This window comes from Streptopelia decaocto (genome assembly GCF_964273445.1).
Source record: "Streptopelia decaocto genome assembly, chromosome: 3".
Lineage (NCBI taxonomy): Eukaryota > Metazoa > Chordata > Aves > Columbiformes > Columbidae > Streptopelia > Streptopelia decaocto.
In genome coordinates, this window is record NC_138656.1 from 44090374 (window position 1) to 44116893 (window position 26520).

The 26520-nt window shown below is 41.7% G+C and overlaps 1 protein-coding gene across 4 annotated transcripts in view; it reads right to left on the reverse strand.

Annotated features, from left to right (window-relative positions):
* DISC1 (DISC1 scaffold protein) overlaps positions 1-25088 on the reverse strand; it is a 204543-nt gene extending 179455 nt beyond the window's left edge. For all 4 annotated transcript variants that reach the window (XR_014183600.1, XM_082048361.1, XM_082048359.1 and 1 more), the window contains exons 1-2: positions 24971-25088; positions 3151-4142 (exon numbers count right to left, since the gene is read on the reverse strand). Coding sequence is in view for 3 of the 4 variants with exons in the window: in XM_082048361.1 (XP_081904487.1) it covers positions 3151-4142; positions 24971-25046 (1068 nt within the window). In the remaining variant the exon portion in view is untranslated. The remainder of the gene's footprint in view (positions 1-3150; positions 4143-24970) is intronic.
* Positions 25089-26520: the final 1432 nt, after the last annotated feature.

Below are 26520 nucleotides of genomic sequence, written 5' to 3' on the forward strand. Positions count from 1 at the left end.
GCCAATGAAGTTTCATTAAAATATAATTTAGGCTCATCTACATAACATTGATGTTTGCATTTTCAGAAATGTTCACATTGCAAATGCTAGATGGGAAAAAAAGCAAAACACCAAAAACACCTATACCACATAGAGCATGCCCTTCCACACCCAAGAAGAAACTTACCATAATGAAGCTTTATTTCAAAAGTTACCACTTCTCTCTGTTAACATGAAGGGTCTGGACCAAAGTTCTGAATTTACTAAAAATTCATAAGGCCAGCTATGCATTCAAAAGCCATTAAAAGTTCTTACTGTTAGAAGAATTTAATTAGAAGGTTGTCAGTCCTCTCTTCTTTGCCATGCCGGCCACAACTTAACATAGCTAAAGCTACAAGAATGAAAATTGTTTTCTTATTATATTTATACATGACCTCTACCAAACGAGCTAATATCAACACTGAAAAATGTAAGCCTAGAAAAAGAAGCAGCATATATTCCCAGAGGGTGGTGGAGCACTGGAACAGGCTCCCCAGGGAGGTGTCACGGCCCCAAGCCCAACATTGTTCAAGATGAGACTGGACAACACCCTCAGACATATGGTGTGAACTGTGGAGTTGTCATATGCAGGGACAGGAGTTGGACTCGATGATCCTTGTGGGTCCCTTTCAACTCCTATCCAAAGCCTGAAAGTACTTGGGAAAGCATTTTCCAACACAATGAAATCCATACTTTAGACATCCTGCATTTACATAAGATTTCCCTCTTCCCTGAAACTCTTTCATATTTAAATCCCTATATTTAAACTCTCAATTGTATGAAGAAAAATAGCTACAGCCAGTCAACAACTTAATAGAAACACTCTATCGTGACTACACAATCAACACACAAATTAGACAAGACATTTATATTAATGGTATCCCTTCTAAATATGGTATGTGAAAGTGGACTAGTCAGAAAAGCACTATACAAATAAAGCCAGGAAAGAATTTTTAAAAATGCTTAATTAATAATAGGCTATAGGATGCCCTAGAGGAAAAACAAAAGCAAACAAACAGAAACATTGTATACATTCCCTTTCTCTCAAGGCTTTATTTTATTTTTCACATCTTGGAAGTCCAATCTTTTTTCTCTGAGGCTGGTGAGGAACATGTAACATATTGAAGGGAGGAGCTCTGAATCCTCATCATAAATTATGTTCTGTATTTTACACCATACTTTTGATAGAGTTTTAAAGAAGCCTGCAGTAGGAATAGTTCAAATAACACTTTTTTCATATATTTGATGTGTAACAGCCATCTGTACCCACAGTACAGCTTTGCTGCTGTTTGCAGTGTTTATCCCGTCACACACTCAGTGGCAGGTGAATCAAAGTCTGTTTGGGTACCACAGCCCAGGCATGCCCACGGCAAACCAACTGATGCTGTCACAGTAAAGTGCTTTCTCTTTGCAGGCTGGCAAGATGTTTGGAGCTCAACTAATCAGAGCTGCTTCAGCATGGCATGTCCTATATCTGTACCATGTGATGACTACTTTCCTTTTTCCATGCTTATTAAAAAAAAAAAAAAAAAAAAAATCGGTATTGTCTCCTTTTCTTGACTACAGATGCCTTTGTTCTTTTCTGAAAAGTTTGAGTCTTGCTCATTATCATTACAATAGGAAGGTGCTTCCAATTAAACATACACAACTGGCTAACCAAGGGCAAAGACATCAGAGGGCACAAATCCTCAATTCTCCATTCAATGAATTAGTGAATACAAAAATTAAAGATAGCAATGTTTCCTTTGTGCCTATCAAATAAGACATAAAAATAATTTTCTATTTTGATTATATTATATATTCCTACATTTGCAGCAAATTGATTTCCCAAACCATCCTAGACTACAGGCACATTGTCACTCTAGGCTTGAGGCCAAAGAAACTGCTCCACATCAATGCATGCGAAGTCTGTAAATAAGAGAATCTAGTGTGAGTCCTACAAGCATCCTCTATAAGTATTAGAGAGCATCATAAGCCCAGTCAGATGTCACAGAGAGTAAAGTAAGAATTAAAGATTCTTGACATTCTGTCTTGCACAGACAGCAGGGTTGTGCAAAGCCTCCCCATGGCAGTTTGTTTGACCAGGCCTAAAGACAATACGGTGTATCTCAGCAGGTACATCTGAGCTGAGAAATCACAAGAATCTGGTTTTCCGAAAGGCATCCCAGAAACTCAGGACACTAGTGAGACACACACACAAAAAAACCCCACAAACACACTCACCCACAAAACCACTACTCCAGAAAAACCCCACCACCCACTTCGTACACCTTGAGCAAATTAGTGAAATCTATCGTGTCTGCATTAATCTCTGGATTGTTGCTTCCCACATGCACAATAAGTACACTCAGAATGGCTTCCCTCTAATGCTCACTGCACCATCCCAAAAACTGTATTAAAAAAAAAAAAAAAGCATAACTGATCCTTCTTAAAGTTTCCCCACCCTTCTCCCATGAAGAACACAGTGAATGAGACTGCCTGTATATATGGTAGGTATACATGTGGGTAAACACGTGCAAAAAGAAAGACTCCTGATTCAACAGCCCGGTACTCCTCTGAGGTAGAAGTAAAAACCAAAGGATTCAATTCCCAGTTTGAGTTAGAGCAGAGACTTGACGCCCATTTTTCTTCATGCAGGGAGAGCACCCATCTATTAGAGTACAGACTACTTTCATACAGGTGCCTCACTCCAAGAAATCTTTGGCTAAACTTACACATTTCCAGTTACAAAGTTTAGTGTTGTTAGGTCATGGTGCTTCAAGAAAAGAGTTCTTACCACCCCTTAATTTTGTACTACATATACTCCAAACTACAGACAAAACAGCTACCTGTGAAAGAAAATGGTATTGTTGAATTCAGAAACTGATGTGCGACATATTAAAAATGAGAGGATCACAGTTTCAGTAGAACACAGGAATAAAGTACTGCAACATCATCACCTTTTTTTAAAGAATCAAAAAGAAAGAAAAAACAGTTCTCTTATCATGCAGACTGCTACTGTAAACCTCTATGAACAAATGCTGCAAAATCCATTAATATCCCAACTCCTACACCAACTTTGACTTTGGCTCTATAAATACAAATGTTTTGAGGACCAGGGGGAGGAATCAAAGATGAAGCGACATTACTAACCTTTAATGCACTGCGATTACCAAGCAGACAGTCCTGTAGCACTGGTTCATATTTCTTCATCAAAGATTCCCAGCGATGATCACTAACAGTAAAGCTACTTTCATAGCCTGAAGTGACAGAAGAGCCAGCAGATGCTGCATCCGAGGAATCTGTAGAATATGAGAATGTTGCATCTGTATCCGAGAGAGAAACAGTCTCACAGTCCTGTAGTTTATCATTTGCTGTGGTCTCAGTTTCATATTCCAAATCCTCACCAGGCCTGGAGAAGCAATGCGAAGCTCCCAAGTGCTCACGAGTTTGTACCATCTCTTCTGGCTCCTGCAGATTTCCTGCAGTCTTGGGATGCAGAGCATACTCAGCTTCCTCGACAGTTGACTTGCCTTCAGCATCATTTACTGCAGAGGCCGAGTCCAGGGAGAGCTGTATGAAGCTGAAACTCGAACTAAAACTATCGTATGCACCAACAGAACGAGAAACCACGTCTCTGTTTTGATATTCACAGTTGTTATTCACTTCTGTCTGATCCGAAGCATACATGTTTGCGGGCTTGCTCACTTGAGCACCGTGGCTTTTCTGCTGTGTACAGCATACAGCAGAAACATCTCCTTTGCTTGCTGCTGCAGCAGGGTAAACCCCAATCGCTGTGTTTTCTGACCATGGACTCTTACAACATGGAAGACTTTTGCAGCACCCTGGTGTATTTCCAGTAGCAGCCAATGCTGTTACCCTCTTAGCAGGAACTACAGAACTATTTGCAACTGAACTACTATGTAAGAATTCAAAGTTATCTTGGCACTGTCTGCATAGAGAGCAGTTCTCAAAGTCGCCACAATGCTGCCTGCCATGGCTGAACTCTTCTGGGCTGAATGGCTTGCAGGCACCCAGGGACTGAAACCCTGCCTGTCGCTGAGCTTCTGGCCTCATATATCCAGGTCTTTTTGCCAGTTTCTTTTTACGAAAAGAGCCTGCAGGCATTAAATGCTCCTGACCATCTGGAGGAGAGGGAGAGAAAAAAGTCATTAAAATGTTTCTGCAGTTTTCTAGGCTTAACATATCATAGTATCCGAAAATAATTATTTCAGGAATTTCAAACAGTGAATCAGTTTCCATTTCAATAAAGCAAAGACACTGATCATACTGCAGGTAGAGGAGAAAAGTTATTGCCAGAGAACACTGTGTGCATTCATTCACTTTCTAAAGAGCTTGCACCACTTTTATGTGAACTCACTAACATAGTCACATCCATCAGGACACAAACCTGGGTATGATGAATCGTATCATGTTCCCTATTCACAGCAAATCCCTGAACTACTTCATTCTGAATTTGCTTAGCAGCACACTAAAGCACAGACCTTGTTCAAGTCTCTCTGATCCAGAATTATTTTCAGATTTACAAGCACATCTAGGATAGGACTAAATCTGAATCAAAAAGATAAGAATCATAATTGCAAATAAATTTTGCACATAATCTGTTGTTGCTCATGGCCAGTGTCTTGTGTTCATATACAAGTTTTATTAATACCAGCAAGTGTTTCAGATTCTGCTTCCAGAACAGATGCAACCCTGTAACAGTCTGTGGCTGCATATGTCAGTCTAATGAGATTATAAGTTTCCATTAAGATTTACTGTACTACTTGATGTCCAAAATGTAAAGTTAAAGTCCTGCATGCAGTACCATCAGTCCTAAAAACCAAAAGCCACTATATGTTTGCTAACATTACTGCAGTATTAACATCATTAAGAAAGGGCCTCTCCTCAATAGGTCAATTTCTCCATATACGCCTTACTTACACAGATGAAAAGACAAATTTGCTGCTTGCAGAGCAAAATAGAAAGAACCAAGATAAACAAAACAAAACAAAAAAAAAGAGATATAATATTAAAAGTGGGAGATGAAAATATGGTATCTTGTCTTTGTGTTTGTATATTTCTGTAAGAAGAAATTACGGGTGAAAGATTACGTGGTGACTACTTTCAGTTTCTTATGGATTCACTGCTAATCAAAAGATATTCCATTCTTCTGTCCTGTACAGAATCAATGAGAATACAAGCTCTGCACCATCATCCATTTTGTAACACAAAAACATATTGACCAGGCCTATTTGCCAGAATCTCCCTTCCAAGGAATTTCGTGACCAGCTGAATTATGCCCTCAATTAGCTGCCCTCTACTCACTGAAACAGAATCAAATGCCAGAATCTCAGGTGGTAGAAATACTCTAATCACCTGCACAGAGCTCTTTGAGAAAAACAAGTTTCTGTGAAAAAAAAAAAAAAATTACATGCAATATATTTAATATTCATCTCTAATCACAACCCTTTGAACACTTTTACACTGACAGATGTGTATATAATCTAAACACATCTCAGCAACTCCTAACCCAGCCAGGTCTTGTACACACCTCATTAGAACGACATCCTATTCAAACACTAGCACTAGACCTTAAACTTCCCAGTAGACTTTTCCCAACATTTCCTATATCTTCTCCAAATAACCTTCAACAGAAGCAATTTATACTTTTTCCACACACTACGATAATGGCACATCTCGCCATGGGACTGCAGTTATGTTTCTGTATTTTGCTTCCTATCACCATAGATTAGAATACCCCAGCTGTCCCTTACATTCTCTTTTGTCAGAGGAAAAAGCATCAGAGAAATCAGAAATAAAAAAGGTCATGGAGTCCATCACCTTGTCTACTATAAAAAGACAGTGAAATGCTGTACTGGGAACAATTTAATAGAAGTCTTAAAAAGTGGGAATCACTCTTGAACTAAAGGAATAAAAATTGAACAAAATGTTCTTTAGAATTTAATTCTTTTAGTTTATATAGAAAATAACAGCCTAAATTTGCCTTCAGCAAAAATCAGTCATGTAGAAAAAAAAGTCATTCTAAGACTGGATATACTTTATCGCCATTTACAAAGGCTTGTCAGAGGCCTCATCTGTAAAAATGGTAAAGGTTCTTTGGTTTAATTAAAATCAGTTTAAAACTGATCTCACTAAATCACTATGAATTTCAAAAGCAGACAGATAATTACAGCTCTTTAAACACTACATTTAAACTAAGCTAACGTAAGTAAGGTTTAAATTTGCCGAAGTGCTAGACATTTACACCAAGCAAACCAGATGCAATTCTAAAAATTATTGGGGTCGCAGTGGTACAGTTCCAGTGTCCTCAACTAGCCGACATCCTGAACAAGAACGACACACCTCCACACTCCTCCCCACACTTGCAGGAAATCCTCCAGACCGGTTTACCATCCAGCTCCTTTACATAGTCCTGGCTGCCTCCTGGTGAGCCCAGCAGCACCAGCTCCTCACCTGGCTACCAGAGGGGCACCACAAGCCCAAACTGTACCCATGACCGTAGTTGGAGCCACGAGTCGTTCAGAGCATGCTATGAGGAAAAGCAGGCAGGTCCTTAGTGCCAGCGTAGCCGCTCCTGAGCACAAGGCAGAGAAGGAGAGGATGGACACAGAGCTGAGAGAGGATGGACAGACACAAAACTGGGAGCAGCATCTCAACACGAACACCCATGCTTTCCCCAAAGGATACAGGAGGGAGGAGGTGGCCGCAGCCAGAGCCCTGTCTCCAGCCAGCGGGCAGTCACAGCACTCTTAGCCATCACAACATCCAGCCAGCATGGTACCGTGGCTTCGGGCTCACTGTTGGCATGCCATTTACCCTTCTTTCATGTTGCTTTTCTGAAGTTCAGGATAATTTCAGTTGTTTATCATCATATATCTGAAATTTACTTACAAGGACTCTGTTTTTTTTGCATAGCCTTCCAACCATACCTCACTTTGTCTGCACACCAGATAGAGAAACTACACTGAACCAATTCAGCAAGCTCGTTAAAAAAAGACAGGCCTCAATTTTTTCCTCATAATTCCCTTAGTTTCAAGCACGTCAAATAACTGATGGCAATTAACTACAAGATTATCAAAATGGTACCTTGGAACGCTGTGAAACAACTGAAGGTAATTAAAATAAAACTACATTATAGTGTGTCATGCATTGCATGAGACAAGCACTCAGAAAAAGAGAAAGGTCACAAATGGAAGAAGGTCCTTTCAATTGCAATATTACAAATCAATTTTTAAAAATATGTTACAATCCTAGAAGATGATACAATATATATTCTAATGCCAGATTATGTGAAAATTGCTTCAAATCCATATTGTGAAAGCCCAAAAATAACTTAATTATAACAACTTTCATCATAACAATCTTTCCTGATGGCAAATGTTTCATAAAGACTAACAACTCAGAATCATAGAGTGGGGTGGGGGGATAGTGGGGAAGAAGAGTTTATTGCTCTGAAGCAAGGCATGACCAGCAATGCTGTTCACGTCTTAGTTGCACCACTAAGATGAAAGAGGGAGACATGAAGCCAAAGAGCATTTCCCACTGATGGAAAGAGCACATTTTCTTGTACCCAGTCTAATGCTAAAGGAGAGCAGAACAGTAATCTAATTTATTTTACATAATCAGTCTTTGTTTTCAGGCACAAAAATGGCAGTTCAGTTTTTGATGAAATGCTCTAGTAGCATCTGTAGATGGACAGGCGTAACTACCTTACATTTTTATGAAGTCCACAAGGATTTTATAGATCAGCACAGACACTCTGAAGTGATTACCTGCCCACCCCTGCTTTAAACATATAATGCAGAATGCTTGCAAGCTCATTAAGTTCTCTCTGAAAGTAACTGAGAAATCATACATGCAGTTTTAAAGAGAGCTCAACTATCTGAATATACCTATATTGCACAGTGTTGTTTTTTATTAGAATAACAAATTCACCTTTAGAGTATTTTTGGGTGGTGACTGTGATGCGAAAGAAAAGATACTTGGTCATATTCAAGCCAAATATCAAAGCACTGCTCCGAGCAATTTCTGTAGTGCTGCTTCTATTAAGGAAGCCTTAAACACCTGCATTAAACTGTACATAAACAAAGTAGGTGAGATGAAAATATTTATTGTTTACAGAGACACATAAGTGTTTAACATATCAGTAACAAAACCAAATAATTCTCAGGTAAATTAATCAATCTGACATAACAATAACCATTACTGCTCAGGTCCTACATCAAAAATACGTAAAATGTTGCAGGTTCCTAATTAGTTATATTTTTACTCCATTGCTGAATTTTGAGGACACTACAAAATATTAAAAATAACACAGCCCTGATCTCAATGCAGCCTATGTTAAAACAAACCAGCACCATCTCTTTACACAAGTCAGCTTTCAAAGAAAGTTATTTTTAAATACATATTTTTATAACTCTTCAAATGCAAATGTTTTGTTCAGGTTTCTCATTTTACCTACTGAATGTTGACTACATTTTCATTTACTTAACCTATAGAAGAAAAGCACTGGCTGAGCTACATAATACATAATACCTTTCACCAATTATTTCCTCTCCAAGGGTTCCTGTGATTTCACAGAATCACAGAATGTTAGGGATTGGAAGGGACCTCAAAAGATCATCCAGTCCAATCCCCGTGCTGGCACAGGAACACCTAGATGAGGTTACACAGGAAGGTGTCCAGGCAGGTTTTGAATGCCTCCAAAGTAGGAGACTCCACAACCCCCCTGGGCAGCCTGTTCCAGTGCTCTGGCACCCTCACTGAGAAGAAGTTTCTTCTCAATTTTAAGTGGAACCTCGTGCGTTCCAGTTTGCACCCATTTCCCCTTGTCCTATCATGGGTTGTCACCAAGAAGAGCCTGGCTCCATCCTCGTGACACTCACCCTTTATATATTTGTAAACATTAAAGAGGTCACCCCTCAGTCTCCTCCAAGCTAAAGAGCCCCAGCTCCCTCAGCCTTTCTTCATAAGGGAGATGCTCCACTCCCTTCATCATCTTTGTGTCTCTGCACTGGACTCTCTCCAGCAGTTCCCTGTCCTTCTTGAACTGAGGGGCCCAGAACTGGACACAATATTCCAGATGTGGTCTCACCAGGGCAGAGTAGAGGGAAAAGAGAACCTCTCTCGACCTACTAACCACCCCCCTTGTAATACACCCCAGGATGCCATTGGCCTTCCTGGCCACAAGGGCACAGTGCTGGCTCATGGTCATCCTGCTGTCTACCAGGACCCCCAGGCCCCTTCCCCCTACGCTGCTCTCTAATAGGTCATTCTCCAACTTATACTGGAACCCGAGGTTGTTCCTACCCAGATGCAGGACACTTGCCCTTGTTATATTTCATTAAAGTTTTCCCTGCCCAACTCTCCAGCCTGTCCAGGTCTCGCCGGATGGCAGCACAGCCTTCTCCTCCCAGCTTGGTGTCATCAGCAAACTTGCTGATAGTAAACTCTATTCCCTTGTCCAAATAATTGATGAATATACTGAATAATTCAGGCCCCAGTACTGATGCTTGAGGCACTGCACTAGATACAGGCCTCCAACTGGACTCCGCCCCATTGACCACAACTAGATTTTCTAGGATTTCTGGGATCGCAGGCTGGCTTCAGTTATTCAGTTGTTAAATTTCCAAGATATCACAGACAAAATATTCTCTGAAGTCATTAAATACATGCCAGTTTCTATTCTTCATTAAAAAAAAAGAAAATCACACACACATATCACACCACCACAACCACAACCTTCAAGGAGTTGTGCATTTTATATGTCAGAGTAGGCTTCCTTAGCCAGTGTTTAAAGAATCATATTTTTATTGACACACTCCCATAATGCATCTGTCATTGTGTTGTTACATTTGAGCCACTCACCTCCTTAATGCAACAACTTATTTTAAGCCATTGGATGAAATCACAGCACCCCTAGAGAGAGTTAGAATCACATTAGCCAATAACAGTTTTAATACACCCATCAACGTTTTTTCCCCTCAAGAAAAAAAAAACATAAGTGTGTTAAACCTCACTTTGCCTAAACACCAAGAAAAAATAATATTAAAAAGTAAGCAGGTAAATATCAAAACAGTTCTTGTATCAGTAACAATAACCTATTCAGTCAGGGAATAAAATAAACACCCCTTTTCTTAATTACGTATTACAATTGTGTGCAATACTGGTAATACTTTAAAACACGTCTGCACCCATCAGTATTCAGCAGTCCATTGACTTCGCACACAAGCGGGCTTTTTTCTCAAGCAAATGCCTTGCTGAATCAGGGTCTAAGCACCTCAATGTGACAAAAAAAACAGAAATATGCCTTTCTGACCTCTTTAAATTTAAAAAAAATACAGTAACTACCCAGCCTGTGAAAGCACGCAGTTGCACTGTGAAGTTCTCCTTGATAACTAATCAACACCCTATGGCTGGCAACCTGAGACCCAATGCATTCCTTCAGCCTGAATGAAAATTACACCACCCAACTTCTCCACTGCAGTGTTACAAGAAAACTCAGTTTTGTTGACCAGAAAAATGAGTGGCCAGATTCACTCTGGAACAGCCAAGTGACTCCTTGCTGTCTCAGGAAAACAGGACCACGTAGATAGCACAATAATGTGGAAAAAAAATTATGTCTGCATTTTTTTTTTCTCCCCCCAACAAGCTACTATTACAGAAGTCCCCCTTCCCCACCCCACCCCCCCAAAAAAAAAAAAAAAAAAAAAAAAAGATAAAGCCAGGGAAGCCTAAGACTTTTGCAATAAGCTTCAGAATAATCCTGTTACAGAGACTCCTCACATACCTCATTCTCCAGCTGTTACAACATCTCATATTCAAAATTCATCTCTGGTTGACAAGCCTTGGCCCCAGGTGTCTCCCAATCTCCTTATACAGCTCACTCATATATTTCACCCAACACACTGCTATCAGCCTAGGAGAGCTGGAACTGCCCAACTCACATAATCAACTACCTGACTTAAGCTTCCTTTTCAGACTCCCCAGTCATTGCTTCCCTTTCACGCATCTCTGCAATCCAACCCCTGCACCACTGATGGACAACCAAACACCCTGGACAGAACACAAGCCTGTACCAGCACTGTGTACCTGCAGCACAACCAATAACAGAAGACACTTCACTTCTCCACAATATCCAACCCCAATCTACTTTACACCCATCAGCATAATTATTTTTTAACTTATAGCTAAATAATTGAGAATAATTTATCCATTTTCCAAAAAGGCACGGGGACATTGTAGTTGCAAGTCTATAGAGAACACTCAGAATAGAGAACCAAAGCTTGCTTCAGGAGTTCTGTTTTGCAATTGGTTGGTTGGTTTTTGTTGATGGTTTTTTGGGGGGTTGGTTTGGTTGGATGGGGGTGGAGGGGATGTTGTTGTAGTTTTAAGGTTATTGCTGTTTAGTTTGGGTTTTTTGTGAGTTTATTTGTTGTTAGGTTTGTCCTTGTTAGGTTTGTCATTAGTTTTGTTCCTGGGCAGAAAAAAAAAACAAACCAACACCAAAAAAACCCCACAAACAACTCTTGTTCCCACTTGTCTGGAAAGTTGCAAAGTCCGTATAGGCAGTCCATGCAAATGTCTCAAGTAGAGACAAAGCTCGGTTCCTACAGTCAAGATCTGAAAACAGCTTTAAATATTACACATAAATAGGGGAGCAAGGATTTTGCATAGAAACTGTGAAGTTTGGTTAGGTCCTAAATTAATTTGCAACTAACACTTACTGTGCTTGCAGTCATATCTCCTAAAAGTGTTTCACCAAACATGTATGTAATTATGAAACTAGTACACAGCAGTCCTTTTCAAGAATGGTCTATTTAACACACCACACTTCTCTTTCATCACTCTGTCTATGGAGTGACAGTGTGGATTCCCACTACTTCTGCTCAGTCAGATCATCTACAGCAAGACACTAATATAAAACTCATCAGGGGGCAGGGAAGACAGGAATTTAAAAAAAAAAAAAAAGAAGAAGAAGAAGAGAGAGTGAAGTGTGAGAGCACATTGACAGCAGTCAATTTCTAATTCAAGCACAGTTTGAGTGCTCCAGCTTGGAGATTTGAATTTTTAATTTCACCAAGAGAGTGGGTTCCAAATTAAGCATCTGATGCACAGTCAGTCTGAAATCAGAATTGAGTTTACTGAAATAGAAAGTAATTTTCTCTTAACAGCTCAGTAGTGATCACATATAATGAAAATAAAACAACATGGCAGTTCCTATATTGCCAAGGGTGAGGAGTCAGAATGCTTTGAGCTTTACAATTTAATATCGAAGTCCCAGGACAAATGCTCCTCCTTTGCCTGCTGAAGGAATTTTACCTTACAGTCCCAGCTGGGCTGTCAGGATGCGATGTCAATGCTGCCTAGACAACAATGGAGATGAAATGGAGCTCCAGACATCAGGAAACCTGAGCAATAACTTCCCACAGAAAGCACAGCACCTCAAGATGCAGCTTAAATATGAAATACTGCAAAAGCCAGACATGTACATAAGCTGCAGTTACAGCAACGCGTGGGACACAGATCGCACTTGTAGCGAGAAGGCAGCAAACAAGTAGCACGGGTCACTCACCCCAATTCCCTTGAAAAGAAAATCTCAGGGCTTTGCACCAACCCCCGCAACTCTTCATCCTCCCACAGAACTTCTGTACTCGGGCATTCTCTGCTCTTTGCAGCAGCAATTGTGCGGATTGTGCTTTTGCTGGCTAACAATAAATCGACACTCTGAGTGGTGAGATAAAGATTCTCAGCTGGACCCGCACTGACACAAGCTGCAGCACTGTTCTCCAATCCTCAACAGCTACACAGACAACTTCAGTTAACGCAAGTGCATGCTAACAGCCAGCAGATTACTCAGCATCATCAGTCTGCAGATGGTATAGCCTGCAAGGGGTCAGCCTTTGGGCTCCAGCAAGCCAAGTGCAGTTCCCTTAGAGACCTACACTAATAAGCAGCAAAGATGCACATGATATCCCTTTTAAAATGTTCAGTGACAATATGGCTCAACTCTTACAACTCTTACTCAAGCCTGTAGATAGACAAAACAGAAGTTGGAAGTTTGTTTTATTGGGCCTGAGAACACAGAAGTGAAGATACTAGCTATATGCTTCTCCTCTACCATGAAAGAGAAAAGTAGATCTTTAGGTGAAATTACGAGATTATCTTATGAACAAACTGTGGAAGAATCAGATTTTGCTGAAACTGCAGCAGAATACTAACTACAGGTACAAACACCTCTCTTCTCCCACAAATCACAGCTCCTTCTAAATAAGGTTGGACAGAAGTCACTCCACCTAGAGCAAAATAGATATCTAAAAAAAAGGGGGGAAAAAAAACCAAACAAACAAACAACCCAATAATGACAACAAATTAACATTCCAGTAAAGAATATAGTTTCTCTCTAGAAGCAACTGCAGTAAATTACAGATTTTGGCAGATGTGCCACCACAGAGCGACGATGGTAATCAACATGAAGGATGAGAAGACCTCCACAAAAGGCTGGAGAGCGCTCAAAGGCAGCACCCACCAGCGATAGACAGCTTGCAGGCTGTAACTCCCGAAATAAGAGCCCTGCATTAGAGGCCAAACTTGGTATTTCCTACCCACATCACCAGGTACTGTAGGACCGCTGCCTCTGTAACAGACTACTGGAGTGACAACTCTGACAAGATCTGAGCAACTGCCTGCTCAGCACCTCACACCACGACTGGAGACTAAAGACTCAACAGGACTAAAGTCCTGTCTCCACACAGATTTGAAAGCCATGCCCACCAGCAGGAGACAAGGATCAGAGGATACAGTCAAGCAGCAGCCAGCCAAACTCCATGCTGACAAAGCACACCATCAACACTGACAGATCTATTTTGATTGTCACTTGGTTTTGTGTCCATCCCAACTCTGCCAATAACAATGCTGCACATGCTTTCCACTGCAGCCATCAAACCCTGTCTTCCACCAACTTCCACTGCATTTATCTTCTTGGCCCCCAAATAGTTCTCACAAACCAACGGCGAAACAGACAGTTGAACTGGAAATCTTTCCAATTGCTGCTCTGGACCTTTGACTGAACTCTACATGGGTCACACTTAGCACTGCACATTCTGGAGTGATAACAATCCACAAAGCTCCAAAACAATGCTCAAAGCCAGACAGAAACTGGCTCCACTCATTCCCTTTGAGACCACCTCAATGAAGATGCTCTTGTAATATCTTCTTTCCCCAAGACTGTAAATCACTGCTATTCATGTCTAGGAAATCAAGACAATTACCTGCCACAATTTACTCTGACAGTCTCCCCAGGCTAACATATATTAACTAATAATACAGATTACGCTTATTAACATATGCCTATGATGCTCAACAAAAGCATAGATTTTTGCCAGAGGTTTTTTAAACTTATTTCTGTCACAGGCTATTTGTAATTCACTTAAGTATTTCTACCTAAGTACAAGGCCACAGGATCTGCCATCTTTTATTGACCCTTACCTGTCTGCTCTTATTACCCAAGTAAATTAAAGCACAGTATTAACCTTCAAAGAACTTGTACCCTTTCATGAGATAGCTTGCAAATAGTTCTTGAGCACCAAAGATTCCAAGTGATATTGTAATGAAGCAAAGTCTTAAGCAAAACACTTCAAGTTAAAAAATAATGAGAAGTAAACATAAATCAGACTGACCCTTCAAAAATATTCTCTATATAAAAAGAAGATTGTCTTGAATAAGCTAATGAAACAGTTTTTCAGGTCAACATATTCCAGATTCAGCTTAGCATTTTAAATGGATTAAAAAAAAGGTGCAGATTCTACCATATAGGGTTAAACACGCACACCTGAAAAGACCTGCTTTGGTAACAAAAAGCTTGGGAGAGGAAAACTTTGAGTGTCGTTCAAATTGTTTTCCAAAATAAATATGGATAGCTAACTCCTTATTTCCAATATATATATATATGCATATATATATATATATATATATAATTTTTTAAAGTTATTACTTGCTTTAGAAAACCTGAACTCAGAATCCAGGATTAGCAGGATCATAGGCGAGGTAGCTCACATTTGCCTGTCCCTTTCAGTTGTCTGAGTCAGACCTCTGGGCAGTATTAGGGTTGTAGCAGTGGGGGCGTCCTTCCCCTGCTTCTTTCAGGTTCACACACAGTACTACTGACAAGTATTATCATTAAAAAGCAGCAGACAGAACTGCTGCAGATTCCTTTCTAAGAAAGCAAAGTGGTTTTTCATAGACATTTGACCTCATCAGTCCTGAGGTACAGCAGTAATCGGATGCATTAGGTTGTGGTTAAAACAGACCACGAGAGAAGCTGCATGACCTACCCACATTACAAAGCACACCCAAGAGAGAGCTAAGGACTTGCACAGGACTCCTGACAGACAACTAGGAAAAAAGGATTTTCACTATAAGAATACACAGAAGGCTTTGCACCATTAGAACTCCTGTTTTCATTGAAAATATTGGAGATTTAAAAAAACAGCATTTAGACATAATTTTACCTTAATATTCTCAAAACTATCAAACCTTGGAGTCACGGGTCCACCCCAAGGCAGATCCTGCAATAATGCTATTCCATGTGGGATTCTGTACAGAGAAATTTCATTGGAAACTTCAAGTGTAACTTAAATTTGTAACAGGTGTAACAGAAATTGGAAGCAAATAGAAACATCGTATTTAGGTAACTCCTTAACTTAACTAACATGACTCTAGCCTGCCTACATTTTTGTACTCAAAATCTAAATAAGTCTATACTAATCTATATACCTAATACATGAAAGTATACTTACAAAATATCTGTGTCAAGTAAGTCCAGAATGATAGTCCATAGACAGAAGGAGATCTTTGACTAACTCCTTTAATTCCCAACTAAAACAATGCTACCTTTAAGCTGGAAGTCTTTTAAATCCTCTGCTGACTAGTAAAAGGAAAACTCATGGGATTTTGAAAGGACTTGCAAAAGCTTCACAACCTAAAAAGCATCTTCTCCCTCCAGCCCTCAGAGAGTAAGAACATCTTGCATGAACAGCCTTACAAAAACAAAGAGGTGCCAGTAAAACTGTGAAAGATACTGAGAAGACACATGGATTTTCATTTCTGTACAATAAAAGTGTCATAGTGCTTTACTGAACAAAAACATATGAAATGTCTTAAACATAAATTACCTTCAAGTCAGAGCTATAAGCAAGGGCTGCTGTACCAGAGAGACATGAAGACAGAACTAAGGATATCTTTAAGCTTAGAATGCCCTCTTTGGGTATAAAGATATATTTGCAGCAACAGTACATTTCCGCAAACCCAGTGCTAAAGAATGCCAAATGTGGTACTCTAAAACTTAAAAAGATGTTACAAATGGCACCTGATTACCCTCTAATAGCAAGATCGTTGCTGAGACGTGACAGACCAATAGTGAGGATAACAGCAATCCACACACAGCAGCCCACGGCAGGAGGAGGAGAAAGAGGTGGGCATAACTTAAAACAAGAGAGGTTCAGACTAGGTACAAAGAAACACTTTTTCACCTTGAGGGCAGCCAGGCAGTGGAACAGGCTACCCAGAGAGGCAGCCAGAGAGGCTGAGGCTTGGATGTTTTCAAGACCCAACAGGACAAAGCCCTGAGCAACCTCGTCTAACTTCAGTCAGCCCTGCTTTGAGCAGGGACCTCCTGAGGTATCCTCCAACACAAACTATCCTATCATACATCTAAGCTTTACATACAAGTCTCAGGATTTGTAGCATTCTATTTGTTATCCCTACATGCAACAAAAGTTCAAGAGTTTCATCTGTGAAGACATATCCAACATTGCAAGAAAGCAATTTATCCAATTTAACTCCACAAAGGGGTCACAATAACAATAGTTTCGTCACATCCTGGAAGCTGGGAACAGTTGACTTTCTACTAACAAAATTAAGATTAAAATCCAGTACTTGAAATAAATAGGTTCTCAACCAGTGTTTAAGCATCCAGCATCCACACATACACAGAGAGAAAACACAAGCTTCAATGATGGTCCTTCCTTAGGGAAGACACAGACAATATGGCATAACATAGGAAACCCCTGATGCTCCACAGCAACAGACCTTTCGTAGTTAGCTGGTGATTAAATGTTGCTCATGAGCACCACTTAAATGTCACTTTGATCTACTGCAGTTATTTCATAAAATGTTTATTACTGAGCATTTTTATTGGCTAAAAAAACATTGGAGGGCATTTATCTCAAGACGTTATTCAGTTTGGTATATTAAAAATTATTTTGATACCTTTTCCTAGGATGTTTGCCAATTGGAGGACAAGATGGAGCCATCTGCCAGACTGTAACTGTCTGAAGACACTTTCAAAGACATAATCCCTGAAATGGTGCCAGGGGCATTACACACACATAAAAAAAATCTAACATCATCTCTGAACAGCTGCAACAAAACCTGCCTCTCACACAAACTTCCTGGCAAAGGAAGGAGAAAGACCACCTCTGCCCAGGGAATACCACTTCTACACTACCCAGTCTGCTACACGGAATTTATTAAAACACCCTTAGGCTGTCCTCTGCATTGTCTTTACCTTGTATTAGTACTTCTTTTACTCCCTATTTAGCACTCTACATTGTAATCCTCCTTTTTAAACTCCTCTCATATTTTATATCATGATTTGCAAGTCATTAGAGATAATTTTGAGACAGCTAACTTAGAACAACTGCTCCTAAGCAAAGACCTGAAATAAAGACAACAACCCTGTGTACTTCCCATATAGCCTGCACTGAACAATCATACTGGCTGCTCAATATTAAAACCACAGCTGCTCTACATTCACTATGGCCACACTTGGGACCTAGGCTTCCACCTTAATGCCCAGACAAAGCACGCAGAGTTTCCCTAAGACCTGGCAGCACAGAAAGCACTAACATGAAGAAGTTTGTGTGTCCAGATCCAGTAGAAATGTCTGGACCCTCATCAAGAAATTCAGTGCCACACCAAGCTCACATGAAACCCAACAGAAGTGTTGTCACATACCATTATCACTAGTTATAACAATGCTAAGTTATTTTAAAATTATATTAGATTAATTTGGAAGGTGAATGGCATAAATATACCCAGTCCATTCAACCCAGCAAAGAGTAAAAACCTTACCAGCCACACTCTAAGGAATAAACAGAAGGCCCCAAACAAAAACAAGGCAAGCCAGTGGATTTCACAAAGGATGATCAGAAGTCCTTCCCAAAACAGTAACACTGGATATTAGTTCCCAGTGCTACCTCATAAAGGAAAAGACAAAAATGTACCTCTAAAAAAACTAAGCATTACAACTATACTCCAGACAGACAAAGAACACCTCTTTGGCTAACACAAAATTGTTTCTTACTTGGCAATGGAGTAGATAATGCCATGGAAAATTCTGTCATTGACAAAAGCTGGTGTTACAGACAGAAGATTTCCTAACTGCTAAAAGAACAAACACCCTACTGCTAGTGCTCACTGCATACAAGGGAAGAAGCAGGACCTGGTCTTTTCTCACCTTAAAGCAATCCAAGACCCCTTGACCAGGATTTCCACACACACCCCCACACCCACCCCTCACCTTCATTCTCACAGGAAGCAGCCAGCCAGCGTCGCTGCATGGCTCAGAGAGAACCATTAACTGCAGCAGCCTTCTCATGGCCACATCTGTGCAAGACCCTGGCAGACCACAAGCATGGGAACGCTACAGCAGGAATACCAGTTGATTATTAACTAGTTTGGGCACAAAACCACACAGAGGATCAGCTGCTCTGCTGCTGCACTCCAGGCAATGGCGACCAGGCCCTTTTCACACAATTTCAGTGAGGGTCTCCTCAGGGTTTTCACTGCTCTAAACAGATAAAAAGGTGCTGGTCTCCCAAAGAAGGGCTCTGGCAGGACACAAGCAAAGTTTCAGCACAGTACCCTGCCAAAAAAGTGCTGCTCACCACAGTGGCAACATAGCCTGGGATTGTCCAGGGTGTCCATAAGCATCTCATGCTTCTGATGCTCCACACCACCACTGATGTACAGCATCCCTTCTGTGTCACTTCCACTGGGGACACGGCAACCAAAAATATGTTTAAATTAATGAAATCTTGCTACAGCAATGTAAGACACCACCAAATTCAGCAGCTGTCTGTCCTGCTCTCATGAGATTTGTGTGCCTGTCGCTCTTCAAGAACAGAGCTGGGAATGCAACACATCCACAGCTCAGCTCCTGCTAATCACAGCCTGAGCTATCAGTGCAAATACTGACAGGTTAATGCACTCAATCAGTCTGAACAGCCAAACTCCACTAAACAGCTGTGCTGCCCATTCCCCCACCACCTGGGTCTTCATGGGTCATTTGCAACAGGAAGCACCTGGACATTAGCCCAGTGCATAAAATTCAACCTCATCCCTGCCTCAGTAACCATCCCTGGTGGAGAAGAAAAAGCTCTTGTCCTCAAAGCAATGCTCTCCAACAACACAGGAAAACAAGGCCTTCCTGATATGATCATATTAGCCCTTGCAAAAAGAAGTCAGATATTTTACAGGCCTGAGGCTGCCTGGATTTACCACAATGAACAGGCTCGGTGATGCTCCTTCCTTGGAACCTCAGTGTGTTTCCCTGAAGTAAAACATTTGTGCATGTGAAAAGGGGAACAACCAGGCCACAAGGATTAGATAAGCACAATATAAGAAAAAACCCTGTGGCTGTAGGCATTTGGCCTTGCAAGTAGTCTCCACCAGCACCATTCCAGGTGTCTGTATATCTGCAGTAGCGATAATCCATAAAACAAAGCTGATGTGTCAGTGGAAAGGATGCTTACCAGGATGCTTTATCATTAAAGATAGGAACCAAAATATTTTCAGTAGACCACTAAAACAGCAAGAAAGCAGCTTACTAGCAGGAAAAAAAATGTGTCCTTCTACTTCCCAAGCTCTCTGGAGACTTTGTGGTTTTCCAAAAGCAAACAAGAAGACCCTAAAAATGTTTTCCTTCGATGCTCAAAACATACTTGTCAGACCCAAAAGCCTGACTGCCAATTTAAACTCAAAGTGCTGCCAGATAGACTAACTGAGCTAGGGACTACTCTGCTCACCTCATCAATCAGCAAAGTCACTAAGCCATTGTCAAAGTTCATCTTCTACAGGTGCCTTGAAAACATTGCTATCATTTGATTCTGATTTTCTATTATTATTATGCAGAATTTAGCAAGGTCTTGAAAAGCTACAATGATACCACATGCCTCACCTTACACAGATGTGGAGACTTGCAAAACAATTAGGAAAACCTAATTATATCAACTCCCAGGTCCTGCCTCTCCCACAGATACCAACCCTTTCACTCTTCCTCAGTTTTACAATGCTCACTATAAACCTTTTGACTTTTCGCTCCACAGATTGCCTCAAAGTTACTCTACTAAGAGATTTTCCTCTGTAACAGTTTCCTGCTCCACTGACCTCTCAGCCCCGCAAAAGAAACCTTTCTACTAGGGTCCACTAAGCCACTCCAAACAACCAACTCTTCTGCCATTACAGAGAAAAAGGAAAGTTCACACACATCACATTCCTTCTGCTCTTAGTTTTAAGCAGCCACTTCTTCCACAAAGCTGGGAGATTTTGTCATCTGACCATACATACATTGTGTTTAGCAAATTACTGTTACATTTGCAGTTCTGACTTAGGTGCTGTTTGATCCAATCTATAAATACACGTAACGCATACACCTTTGAAACAAAAGGAGTTGGCTAAGCACTATTAACAAAATGCATTTTCCACTTTCCATAACTAATTCTGAATACACAGCTGTTTATGTAGCTGTACTGGTTTGACTGAAAATGGGTTAATTTTTTTTGTGCAGTTAGAAACCTTTCCTTTTCATAGCTAGCATGCTCATTATTTGGACTTAGTTTGAGAACAAGCAGATAACACCCCAGCACAGAGCTAATGCTTTTAATTGCTCTGAAAGCCAAGTCTGAAAGCCAAGGACATTCTGAGCACCTTGCTTACAGGTGTCATGGAAGGGGGAGCAGAGATGGGGCAGAGCTTGACTGACATCCAGACTGATCAATGAGAGTATTCCATCCCATTGGCCTCATGCTAATTATTTAAGTGTGGAGCCTTCCAGTTTTGGCTCTTCCGAGCCAGGAAGTTCAGTCGGGATGTTTAGTCCGGCCTTTTGCCATTTTGCAGAGGCCTCTGGGCTTTTCTGCCATTTTCCTCTCTTCTCTCTCTTTGGGATCAGCTGCTGGGACCAAGCTGTTTCCTGGGACTGGCTGCTTAGCATGCTTGTGAGGAATTGCCTTGAGTATCTTTTATTTCTATTTTATATGCATATTTGCTAGTAGTGTATTTGTATTTTGTTATTTTATTAAACTGTGTTTATCTCAATCCAAGTTTCTACCTTCCCTTTTGATTCCCTCCCCTGTTTGGGGAGGGCGAGGAGAGGGTGAGTGGCTATTGTGGTTGTATTACTAGCTTGGGTTAAACCACAACAGTAGTAAATTTTTTTTTTCACATTTGTTGTTGTTACAGATAAACATATTGATAGAAAAAAAAAAGAGAAGAGTAACTAGAAAAGTTACTTTGACACCAGTGTCACACAATTAACACACCTATTTGTAAGGCAGCAAGAGAGGCAGTAAAGGGAGGTGGGAGGGTGTGGGAAAGAATAGGAAGTGCCACCAATCATACCCCTTAGGCAGCAGGGTTCTAATTAATAATTTATTACACAGAGAGAATAAGAGATGTGCTGGAAGGAAGTGTGGCTATAAGATGAAGGAGCATCTGAAACAGAGAGAGCAGCATTGTACATTATGTACAAAGGGGAGGCAGAATCCAAATTCTGCATGCCCCAAAGGAATCACACCGAACAAAGAAACACCACTTGAGGCAGGCACATGATCTCACCGCTCTGTCTGCAGACTTCAGATTAGTCATTAAGCCACTTTACCTTCTCGGCATCAATAAATAGGGAAGTAACTCCACATCAATAGCTAATTCAATTTCCATACAGAAACTCATGTTTAACAAACAAAGTATGTCAATAGTGGATCTCAGCTTCCACAGCAGTACCAGCGGCAGCTAGGAGGCTCAGTAATGAAACATTTAACCCCAAAAGCATTTCGAGTTAACAGTTCATGGAATGCGTGCATATACTAAAAGAGGAGGAAGAGGGGGAGGAAATTAAATGGAGTGTTAAACAGTTAACATTACACAGATTTAAATAAACACCTCCACGTAAGGATACTACCACACTTAACACAGGCACAGTAGCCTTTGTTCAGTGCCAGAGGGCCAAGTTTTTCCTCATGTGACTGCTGATTTACAAAGGGCACATTCATCCCGAATACATAAGGGTTTTGCAGCAGTCTTCCTTCAAGGATATTGAATGGTATTACAACATACCCCAGGCTCAATCCTAATCTAAGTGACACAGCATGAAAGGGCTGCTCTCTGGAAAAAAGATACAAGATGCTAAGGATGAACTTGGAAATCACTATGGCAACTCCACAGGTTCCTTTTGGTTCACCTTTGAGGCCGACACTCCAAGGGAGATAAGAAAACCCCTTTCCACGGGAGTCATTAATATGTATTACGGCTGAAACAAGAAAACACCACAGCCTGTCTGCAGCTCAATTAGAAAGAAGGTTTGCTCAAGGAAACCCAACACTAAAATGAAAAAAATTGTAACTCACGAGGAACACTCAGAAGGTGTTACACACTCCACTAAATCTCATTTGAAAGGTCAGGTGGTTCAGTAGCTGTCGGAGGCCCAAGTTATGGTGAGCAAAAAAAGCCTAACCGAGTGTGCCTAATTTGTGAACAAAGTCAGAATTAACCTTTAGGGTTTTTGCTTTTGTGTGTACAAAACATTGTTTGCAGTGCTCTCTGTCTTCTTGTTTGTCACAATTAATTTATCCTGGTGCTAATAAATCCTCTTTTCTTACACAGCCCCACTACAATTCCAGCAGCAGAAGCTTAGGCCCAAACTTTTGACTTCACTGATGAGAACAAAGGCTGATTTATCTAAATTTAAAGAGGGAGGAAGCCAGCAGCAACACAATGCTTGCCTCTGACCACTCTTTAGAGTGCTGCTGCACCATAATCATCACTATCATGTATAAGAACAGATTATTTTCACTGCCCAGTCTCGAAGAACTATACAGAAAATTAATAAGTTTGATAGTATAAGCACTGGGAAGCAAGAAAAAAATGCATTGTTGGATATGCTCTTAATCTCAAGCATACAAACCACTGTTCATAAGCATTTGAGTGTTCATTTACACTCCGTTGACCCATCATGACCACAACATTTTAAGTAACTACAAACCTCTAAACTCAGCTTTTTTCCTTTTAAAGCAAATATTTAAATAAAACTTCCCTAATTTTCAGTTTTATAAGTGCCTAAAAGCCCTACCAACAGTAAAAATCTACCATAGCTTCAACTGGAAAACCACTGTCAATGCATTCCTAGAATGAGCCACAACTCCAGTGATGAGATGGGGGAATACCCATACAACATAAAGAGACTTTAGTATTTACACAAGGAAAGTTTAATGAAGTAGAACTTCCCCCATTTTCATGAGTTACTGTAAGACCAATTGCAAATTAGCAAGTAAATAAACAAATGCAAAAGGACAAAACCAGAGATAATGCATCCCAGCATACTTTATTTATTTGAAAACTCTAATTTAATATACCAGTAGCGCTTCCAGCTGTATGTTCTGCAGCATATCTTGTAAAAACCTTTATTATAAAAGCACTTCACTTCAGAGCTCCTAAATCACTATCCAGAAGCACAGCAAAAGTTACTCAAGCACTTGTACACAAAGATTAGCCTGGATTACCACAACATGAATGAGCTGTATTCTATTGAAATGTTGGCAAGGACAACTGAAGTGTTTGCAAGAAGTCTTGCTGGACTAATGGGGCTCAGAGAACCACCTATCCCAAAAAAAAAACAAAAGGCAGGGGATGCACCTGATGAGCAACCTGTCTTTCTTCCCCAGCTCTCCTGCAAAAGGTGAAGTGGTTTTTTTTCCAGACTTCCCACATGGCACCAGCCTTTCACCAGCACCAGTGCTGGTAACAGGGATAGCCTAACTCAGGCCTGCAAGTTTCTGATGGTTGCTGCTCTGAGGAAGGAGAAGGAGGGCAGCTCATCCACATTACAGGTCATGGTTGTTTAAAACTCAGCTATTCATGGAAGTATATACACACAGCCTCTCCATTAAGATGGCAATTTCCTTTTTCTTCCTTTGAACGAGGTTTAGAGATATTATATGAGAGACTTTTCTAAGAGTACCCTTACTTCCCTCTTTGCAGTTGGTTATTTAGAAAAATTTTTAAAAAGTACATGTTTGCATCACTATAGCTGCTTCCACACTGGCAGAGGTCCAACTAGAGGATTTTTTGAGTTTAAAAAAATAATAACGTTATTTCTATGTTGTAACATGGCTTCCTAGGCTACTTTTACTGTGAAATAAATGCTAACATCATTGGGTACTTAAAAACTTAAAACCCCAGAACTTTCAGATTGCGAAATGAAAAATCCCTTTTCTTTTCCCACCTAAAAGGCCTTAACTCGCCCAACATTCAACACGACTCCCCGTACCAAGTGCTCCCGGCCCTCCTCGCCTGAAGGCAGCGTCCAACCGCGCCGCCCGGCCCCTTCAGCGGGGAGAATCGCTGCCGCCCCCGGCACCGCTGGGGCTCAGCCGCTCTCCGCAATGCACCGTGCCCGTTCACGGGCTTCACTCGGCGCGACGCACCCGTTCCCCCTCTCCGAGCGGGCACCTGCCCCGCCGGGCCGGCGGCGTGGGGGGAAAGGAGAGGGAGGGGGGGGCAACGGCGGGGAACCCGCCGTTGCCCCCCCCTCCCTCTCCTTTCCCCCCACGCCGCCGGCCAGGCGCACCTCCCCCTCGGCAGCCACGGAGCCCCCAGGCCGCCCACCGCTCACCTGAACTCGCCGCCTCCCCCCCGCCACCGCGGCGCCGCCTGTCGGTACCACCCGGTCGGGGCTGCGGCCACCACATCCCGGGCACCCTCCTCCCCGCCGCCGGGGCGGAAAGCGGCGGTGGCGCCGGCCACTCCCAGCCAGGGGCGGGTCGCAGGCGGCTCGACCGCCCCGGGGAGGGAGAGGACCGCGGGCGGGCCCGGCGGTGCAGGGTGTTGCGGCTGGTGTCAGGGCTGTCGTCAACGCCGTGCACAGGCCCGGAGGGCAAGGGTCGTAGAGGATCCTGAGTTGGAAGGAACCTACATGGGTTATCAAGTCCAACTCCTGTCTCTGCATATGACAACCCCACAGTTCACAGAATCACAGAATGTCACGGATTGTAACCTCGAAAGATCATCTAGTCCAATCCTCCTGCCACAGCAGGAACACCTAGATGAGGTTACACAGGAAGGTGTCCAGGCAGGTTTTGAATGTCTCCAGAGAAGGAGACTCCACAAGCTCCCTGGGCAGCCTGTTCCAGTGTCTGTCACCCTCACTGAGAAGTTTCTTCTCATATTTAAGTTGAACCTCCTGTGTTCCAGTTTGCACCCATTGCCCCTTGTCCTACCATTGGTTGTCACCGATAAGAGCCTGGCTCCATCCTCGTGACACTCACCCTTTACATATTTATAAACATTAATGAGGTCACCCCTCAGTCTCCTCCAAGCTAGAGACCCAGCTCCCTCAGCCTTTCCTCATAAGGGACATGCTCCACTCCCTTCGCCATCTTCGTGGCTCTTCACATCATGTGTCTGAGGGTGTTACCCAGTCTCTTCTTGAACACTGTCAGGCTTGGGGCTGTGACACCTCCCTGAGGAGCCTGTTCCAGTGCTCCACCACCCTCTGGGTGAAGAACCTTTTCCTAGTTTTCAACCTAAACCTCCTCTGGCGTATCTTCCTGCCATTCCCTTGGGTTCTATCAGATCTTCTAGGTCAAGGCAGGTTGCTGCACATGCAGTGGTATCAGGTTGTACAGTTTCTGTTCCCCCAGGTTTGCAGGGCACCAGTGTTAGAAGACAAGGCGACTGCGGACCCTTCTCTGGCACTGCTTTATGTGTCAGAAACTTGCTGATTTCAGCAAGGCATGCATACAATTACATAGTGTGGTATGCATTGGCTTTCTGTAGCTTAAATGTGGAACCAATCTCTGCTAAGTATGTATTTTCATTACTTTTGTATGGCTTCACCTCTCTTGATGTCAAACACAGAGCTTTTTCATTTTGTTGCAAGGTGCTATCGTTTATATAATATATATGTATGCCTTTTGGTTGGGATAGAAGCAATTTTCTTCGAAGCAGCTCATGTGGTGCCACATTTTGGATTTGTGACCAAAAGAGTGTTGACAACACGTGGATGTTTTAGTCGTTGCTGAGCACTGCTTGCACAACCTCAATGCCTCTAAGTCTTTTCTGCTTCTCACACTGCCCTGCCAGCAAGTGGGCTGGGGTGGAACACAGCCAGGACAGCTGGCCCCAACAGACCAAAGGGATATCCCACACCATATGACATCATGC